At 42.2% G+C, this 8,464-nt stretch overlaps 1 protein-coding gene across 2 annotated transcripts; it reads left to right on the forward strand.

Moving 5' to 3' along the window:
- Nucleotides 1-1,580: 1,580 nt before the first annotated feature.
- On the forward strand, nucleotides 1,581-8,464 carry LOC115177660 (zinc finger protein 239-like). Of its 2 annotated transcripts, XM_029738599.1 has the most exons (3): nucleotides 1,581-2,345; nucleotides 2,460-2,567; nucleotides 7,511-8,464. In XM_029738599.1, exons 1-3 carry the CDS (start codon nucleotides 1,955-1,957, stop codon nucleotides 8,293-8,295), a joined length of 1,284 nt encoding a protein of 427 aa, XP_029594459.1. In that variant the 5' UTR covers nucleotides 1,581-1,954; the 3' UTR covers nucleotides 8,296-8,464. The 2 variants fall into 2 exon arrangements, with proteins under 2 accessions (XP_029594459.1, XP_029594460.1); XM_029738600.1 differs by lacking the exon at nucleotides 2,460-2,567.

Here is an 8,464-nt window from a genome sequence, read left to right on the forward strand (position 1 = left end):
ATTTGATTGTTCACTTTTCTGTCATCTTAGATTGTTTGTGTAGTTTGACATTTCTCGCCATTGGCTGATTTTTCTAACTCTTCCAGCTACCTTAAACATAAAAAAACACTTCCATTTGATATGAGACATATTGACAATATGAGGGTAAAGACATGTTATAGGTTGAAATATAAATGTGACAGCTGTCAATGGAGTTCTCAGCCTTACCTGTTTCTGTTGAGACTGTATCATGTCCATCCATCTAACACAGCAGACAGAAACTCTGGTGATCGCTAGGAAACCTCCAAGCAGCCATTTATACAGTAGCTGTGTCCACAGGAAGTAGTCACTGCAGTAGCTCCAGACAGATGAACACCTGATCACAGGAAATAGTCACTGCAGTAGCTCCAGACAGACCTGATCACAGGAAATAGTCACTGCAGTAGCTCCAGACAGACCTGATCACAGGAAATAGTCACTGCAGTAGATCCAGACAGACCTGATCACAGGAAATAGTCCCTGCAGTAGCTCCAGACAGACCTGATCACAGGAAATAGTCACTGCAGTAGCTCCAGACAGATGAACACCTGATCACAGGAAAGTCACTGCAGTAACTCCAGACAGACCTGATCACAGGAAATAGTCACTGCAGTAGCTCCAGACAGACCTGATCACAGTAAATAGTCACTGCAGTAACTCCAGACAGATGAACACCTGATCACAGGAAAGTCACTGCAGTAGCTCCAGACAGACCTGATCACAGGAAATAGACACTTCAGTAGCTCCAGACAGACCTGATCACAGGAAATAGTCTCTTCAGTAGCTCCAGACAGACCTGATCACAGGGAACAGTCACTGCAGTAGCTCCAGACAGACCTGATCACAGGGAACAGTCACTGCAGTAGCTCCAGACAGATGAACACCCGATCAAGTCCAAGGCCTCTGTTGATACACAAACTAACAGTCTGAGCAGTGGAGTGTCAGTAGAAGTTATAACTGATTATTCTGAGTAGGAGCAGCTTCCACTTAACTCACCTGTATACTGTGAAAGGTAACTTCCTGTTTTTGTGGAACCCTAAGACTAAGGACAGAAAGTAATTGCATTGGGTTATAGAGTAAAAACATATATATATATTTTTAAGAAGATGCCTAAGGCTTCGTCCAGCAGGAAATATGTTGATCTGCGCTCGCACTCTCTCCATGCATGGTGGTCATGTGACCAGGAAGCAGACACGAACAAGCCGCAGTGTTCCATATTGCCGCTGTCAACGGAATCGAGGACCAACTGAACATAATAGATGTGAAAATGGAAGAGAATTACTAATGTTATGTTTCAGTCTGTCTTGTTTCGAGCAGTTTTGAGAATCGTGTTGCGGCAAAATATTGGTATGCACTTTAGAACCCTGGTTGTACGGACAGAATCTGCGTATAGGAGAGAGTATTAGCTGTTACTTTAATTTAAACATGTAATGTACAAGGCAGGTCAAATAAGAACAAATTGTTGTTTATAATGACGGCCTGGCAAGAGGCCTCATATGGGAGTGGTAAGAAGTAAGGGAACAAATATCTGGTTATTTTGGTATGACATGATATTGTTTGGCAGAATAAACACGGTGTAGTGAGTATTTTCCCAAACTTCGTTACCCACTCCAGTCAGCAGGTGGCGATGTGAGTCTTTCAAGTAATGTTTCTTGCGTGACGTATAATCTAGTGGACGGGACGGGATGCTTTTTAAACAACAACACGGACTCATCATCCGCCTCGGTAGCTTGCTAGCAAACATACAAACCAAACATCGGAGCTCTTTTCACCATTTTATGTATATTAACAGCAGGGTTTTAAACACACATTCTGTCTGCTTACTAGTTATTAAATGTCATATATATGTTGTTAGTCAGCTAGCTTGTTAAGATAGCCTAGCACTACGCTAGTCGCTAATGCTAATTAACTAGCTAGCCAACTAACATCCACCACTATGAACTCAATAAGCTACTCGCCCCCTGCTGAAGAAGAGGTCTGCTGGTCGGAGAAAGAAGCTCTGGGGCTGAACATTGTCGTGGAAGAGGAAGAGGAGGATGATATCACCGTGAAAGGCGAGGATCCGGAGATAACTGTCACAGGGAAAGGGGAGGAAGAAGCTGTGTTAGTGAAGGAGGAAGAGGAGGGGGAGATAACTGTCACAGGGAAAGGGGAGGAAGAAGCTGTGTTAGTGAAGGAGGAAGAGGAGGGGGAGATAACTGTCACAGGGAAAGGGGAGGAAGAGGACGTTTTTAGAGTGAAAGAGGAGGAAGATATGACTGTCACAGTGAAAGAGGAGGAGGAGAAGAAAGGTGAAGAGGAGGAGACTGGAGATCTGATTAACACCAGTGAGTACTGTCTTAAAAACAGGGGCACAAACTCTGCAGTTGTTAAAAAAAACGTGTTTTTTAAGGGGCATTGTACTGAAGTTCTACACTTGAATAATTTATTCTGTATTGTAGGAATTGTTAAAGCTACAAAGACTGAGGGCCATCAACAAAACGTTAACATTGAAAAAGAGCATCGCTATAGGGAGAGAAAGAAAGCCCAGATTGGAGAAAAGGCCTTAGGTACGTAGTATTTGAGTTGGGCTATAAGGTAAGACAGACTGATCCGATTGAAATCTCTATGTCGTTATTAGGTCCGTAGTATTTGAGTTAAGCCTATGAGGTAAGACAGACTGATCTGATTGAAATCTCACTGGCGTTATTGAATTGAAACAACAAGGCACTCAACCCTGTGGATTGTTGTGAACAACTAAAGGCTGTTCTTTAACATGACGTGAAGAGGAGCGCCGGGAAACAAGCCTTTATAGTCTGTTGATAATAATCCACAGGGTTGAAATTAGAGGTCGATCGATTATGATTTTTCAAACCCCGATACCGATTATTGGAGGACCAAAAAAAGCCGATACCGATTAATCGGCCCAATTTTTATTTTTATTTATTTGTAATAATGACAATTACAACAATACTGAATCAACACTTATTTTAACTTAATATAATACATCAATAATATCAATTTAGCCTCAAATAAATAATGAAACATGTTAAATTTGGTTTAAATAATGCAAAAACAAAGTGTTGTAGAAGTGCAATATGTGCCATGTAAAAAAGCTAACGTTTAAGTTCCTTGCTCAGAACATGAGAACATATGAAAGCTGGTGGTTCCTTTTAACATGAGTCTTCAATATTCCCATGTAAGAAGTTTTAGGTTGTAGTTATTATAGGAATTATAGGACTATTTCTCTCTATACGATTTGTATTTCATATACCTTTGACTATTGGATGTTCTTATAGGCACTTTAGTATTGCCAGTGTAACAGTATAGCTTCCGTCCCTCTCCTCGCTCCTACCTGGGCTCGAACCAGGACCACATCAACAACAGCCACCCTCGAAGCAGCGTTACCCATGCAGAGCAAGGGGAACAACTACTCCAAGTCTGAGCGCCTGACATTTGAAACGCTATTAGCGCGCACCCCGCAACTAGCTAGCCATTTCACATCGGTTACACCAGCCTAATCTCGGGAGTTGATAGGCTTGAAGTCATAAACAGTGCAATGCTTGAAGCATTGCGAAGAGCTGCTGGCAAGTGCACGAAAGTGCTGTTTGAATGAATGCTTACGAGCCTGCTGGTGCCTACCACCGCTCAGTCAGACTGCTCTATCAAATCATGGACTTAATTATAACATAATAACACACAGAAATACGAGCCTTTGGTCATTAAAATGGTCGAATCCGGAAACTATAATTTCGAAAACAAAACGTTTATTCTTTCAGTGAAATACGGAACCGTTCCGTATTTTATCTAACGGGTGGCATCCCGAAGTCTAAATATTCCTGTTACATTGTACAACCTTCAATGTTATGTCATAATTAATTATGGCCTTTGTTAGGAATAAATGGATTTAACACAGTTCGCAGTGATCCAGGTGGCCCAAACTGCTGCATATACCCTGACTGCTTGCACGGAACGCAAGAGCAGTGACACAATTTCTGTAGTTATAAGAAATTCATGATAGCAGGCAATATTAACTAAATATGCAGGTTTAAAAATATATACTTGTGTATTGATTTTAAAGAAAGGCATTGATGTTTATGGTTAGGTACATTTTCGCAAATGCGCTTGTTAAATCATCACCCGTTTGTCGAAGTAGGCTGTGATTCAATGAGAAATGAACAGGCACCGCATCGATTATATGCAACGCAGGACACGCTAGATAAACTAGTAATATCATCAACCATGTGTAGTTAACTAGTGATCATGTTAAGATTGATAGTTTTTTGTAAGATAAGTTTAAGGAATTTACATTTACGTCATTTAGCAGACGCTCTTAGCTAGCAACTTACCTTGGCTTCTTGCTGCCCTCGCGTAACAGGTAGTCAGCCTGCCACGCAGGCTCCTCGTGGAGTGCAATGTAAGGCAGGTGGTTAGAGCGTTGGACTAGTAACCGGAAGGTTGCAAAAATGAATCCCCGAGCTGACAAGGTAAAAATCTGTCATTCTGCCCCCGAACAAGGCAGTTAACCCACGGGTTCCTAGGCCGTCATTGAAAATAAGAATGTGTTCTTAACTGACTTGCCTAGTTACATAAAGGTGTATAAAAAATAAATAAAAAATGTCAAATCGGTGTCCAAAAATACCGATTACTGATTGTTATGAAAACTTGAAATCGGCCCTAATTAATCGGCCATTCCGATTAATCGGTCGACCTCTAGTTGAAACAGTCCTTTATAGTGTTGTTGATAACAATCCACAGGGTTGAAACAGTCCTTTATAGTGTATTGATAACAATCCACAGGGTTGAAACAGTCCTTTATAGTGTATTGATAACAATCCCCAGGGTTGAAACAGTCCTTTATAGTGTGTTGATAACAATCCCCAGGGTTGAAACAGTCCTTTATAGTGTATTGATAACAATCCACAGGGTTGAAACAGTCCTTTATAGTGTATTGATAACAATCCACAGGGTTGAAACAGTCCTTAATAGTGTGTTGTTGATAATAATGTAGGTTTATACAACACCCCTCTGTTACAAACCAAATGTTAGGCTAGTAGCCATGGGTTAATGATGCCCCTCTGTTCCAAACCAAATGTTAGGCTAGTAGCCATGGGTTAATGATGTCCCTCTGTTCCTAACCAAATGTTAGGCTAGTAGCCATGGGTTAATGATGTCCCTCTGTTCCAAACCAAATGTTAGGCTAGTAGCCATGGGTTAATGATGTCCCTCTGTTCCAAACCAAATGTTAGGCTAGAAGCCATGGGTTAATGATGTCCCTCTGTTACAAACCAAATGTTAGGCTAGTAGCCATGGGTTAATGATGTCCCTCTGTTCCAAACCAAATGTTAGGCTAGTAGCCATGGGTTAATGATGTCCCTCTGTTCCTAACCAAATGTTAGGCTAGTAGGCATGGGTTAATGATGTCCCTCTGTTCCTAACCAAATGTTAGGCTAGTAGCCATGGGTTAATGATGTCCCTCTGTTCCAAACCAAATGTTAGGCTAGAAGCCATGGGTTAATGATGTCCCTCTGTTCCAAACCAAATGTTAGGCTAGTAGCCATGGGTTAATGATGTCCCTCTGTTCCTAACCAAATGTTAGGCTAGTAGCCATGGTTTAATGATGTCCCTCTGTTCCAAACCAAATGTTAGGGTAGTAGCCATGGGTTAATGATGTCCCTCTGTTCCAAACCAAATGTTAGGCTAGTAGCCATGGGTTAATGATGTCCCTGTGTTCCAAACCAAATGTTAGGCTAGTAGCCATATGTTAATGATGTCCCTCTGTTCCTAACCAAATGTTAGGCTAGTAGCCATGGGTTAATGATGTCCCTCTGTTCCTAACCAAATGTTAGGCTAGTAGCCATGGGTTAATGATGTCCCTCTGTTCCAAACCAAATGTTAGGCTAGTAGCCATGGGTTAATGATGTCCCTCTGTTCCTAACCAAATGTTAGGCTAGTAGCCATGGGTTAATGATGTCCCTCTGTTCCAAACCAAATGTTAGGCTAGTAGCCATGGGTTAATGATGTCCCTCTGTTCCAAACCAAATGTTAGGCTAGTAGCCATGGGTTAATGATGTCCCTCTGTTCCTAACCAAATGTTAGGCTAGTAGCCATGGGTTAATGATGTCCCTCTGTTACAAACCAAATGTTAGGCTAGTAGCCATATGTTAATGATGTCCCTCTGTTACAAACCAAATGTTAGGCTAGTAGCCATGGGTTAATGATGTCCCTCTGTTCCAAACCAAATGTTAGGCTAGTAGCCATGGGTTAATGATGTCCCTCTGTTCCTAACCAAATGTTAGGCTAGTAGCCATGGGTTAATGATGTCCCTCTGTTCCTAACCAAATGTTAGGCTAGTAGCCATGGGTTAATGATGTCCCTCTGTTCCAAACCAAATGTTAGGCTAGTAGCCATGGGTTAATGATGTCCCTCTGTTCCAAACCAAATGTTAGGCTAGTAGCCATGGGTTAATGATGTCCCTCTGTTCCTAACCAAATGTTAGGCTAGTAGCCATGGGTTAATGATGTCCCTCTGTTCCTAACCAAATGTTAGGCTAGTAGCCATGGGTTAATGATGTCCCTCTGTTCCAAACCAAATGTTAGGCTAGTAGCCATGGGTTAATGATGTCCCTCTGTTCCTAACCAAATGTTAGGCTAGTAGCCATGGGTTATGATGTCCCTCTGTTCCAAACCAAATGTTAGGCTAGAAGCCATGGGTTAATGATGTCCCTCTGTTCCTAACCAAATGTTAGGCTAGTAGCCATGGGTTATGATGTCCCTCTGTTCCAAACCAAATGTTAGGCTAGAAGCCATGGGTTAATGATGTCCCTCTGTTCCAAACCAAATGTTAGGCTAGAAGCCATGGGTTAATGATGTCCCTCTGTTCCTAACCAAATGTTAGGCTAGAAGCCATGGGTTATGATGTCCCTCTGTTCCAAACCAAATGTTAGGCTAGAAGCCATGGGTTAAATATGTCCGTATGCTGATATGCTTTTCTTCCAGTGGAGATTAGTTTATAAATGGCCTGGCTGGGCTGTGGGATAGTGGAGATTGGTTTATAAATGGCCTGGCAGGGCTGTAGGATAGTTGAGATTATTTTATAACTTTCCTGGCTGGGCTGTGGGACAGTGGATATTAGTTTATGAATTTCCTGGCAGGGCTGTGGGACAGTGGAGATTAGTTTATGAATTTCCTGGCAGGGCTGTGGGACAGTGGATATTAGTTTATGAATTGCCTGGCTGGGCTGTGGGACAGTGGAGATTATTTTATGACTTTCCTGGCTGGGCTGTGGGACAGTGGATGTTTAGGGATAATTCAAATGGAACTGTTAACAGGTATTACCAGTGGATTATTGCAAATGGGTAACGCCTATCAATCAATCAGCATTCAGGATCCAAACTACCCATTTTATAATGAGGGATCTAGACTTGATTAAACCTCATAAGAAGACATTTTTATCATGTGTAGGTTTCATTCAGGTCTCTGTTTTAACCAAATACTATGTTTGTCTTTGACAGGAGAGAGACCAGACTATCACTCTGACACCAGGAAGAGTCCTACAGGGGAATCAGACCCAGTGACATCCAAACCAGCAAGACCCCACCACTGTTCCCAGTGTGGAAAGAGATTTATCCGGTTAGGGCACCTGAAAGAACATAAGAGAACACATACAGGGGAGAAGCCTCATCACTGCTCTCAGTGTGGAAAGGGTTTTGGACAGTCGGGGCATCTAAAAGTGCATGAAAGAACACACACTGGAGAGAAGCTATATCAATGCTCCCAGTGTGAAAAGAAATGTTTCTCATCAGGGGACCTGAAATCACATGAGAGAACACACTTAGTAGAGAGGCCTTTCCAATGCTCTCAGTGTGGAAAGAGATTTATCCAGTCATCGCATCTGAAAGAGCATGAAAGAATACACACAGGAGAGAAGCCATTCCAATGCTCCCAGTGTGGAAAGAGTTTTACCCAGAGAGGGAAGCTGAAAGATCATGAAAGAACACATACAGGAGAGAAGCCTCATCACTGCTCTCAGTGTGGAAAGGGTTTTGGACAGTCGGGGCATCTAAAAGTGCATGAAAGAACACACACTGGAGAGAAGCCATATCAATGCTCCCAGTGTGAAAATAAATTTTTCTCATCAGGGGACCTGAAATCACATGAGAGAACACACTTAGTAGAGAGGCCTTTCCAATGCTCTCAGTGTGGAAAGAGATTTATTCACTCATGGCATCTGAAAGAGCATAAGAGAATACACATGAGAACAACCATTCCAGTGCTCTCAGTGTGGAAAGGGGTTTAACTGGGTAGCAAGCCTGAAAACACATGAGATGACACACACGAGAGAGAAGCCTTTCCAATGCTCTCAATGTGGAAAAAGTTTTACCCGGTTAGGGAGTTTAAAAACACATAAAATGACACACAGGAGAGAAGCCTTTCCACTGCTCCCAGTGTGGAAAAAGTTTTACCCA

This window comes from Salmo trutta, chromosome 38 (genome assembly GCF_901001165.1).
Source record: "Salmo trutta chromosome 38, fSalTru1.1, whole genome shotgun sequence".
Lineage (NCBI taxonomy): Eukaryota > Metazoa > Chordata > Actinopteri > Salmoniformes > Salmonidae > Salmo > Salmo trutta.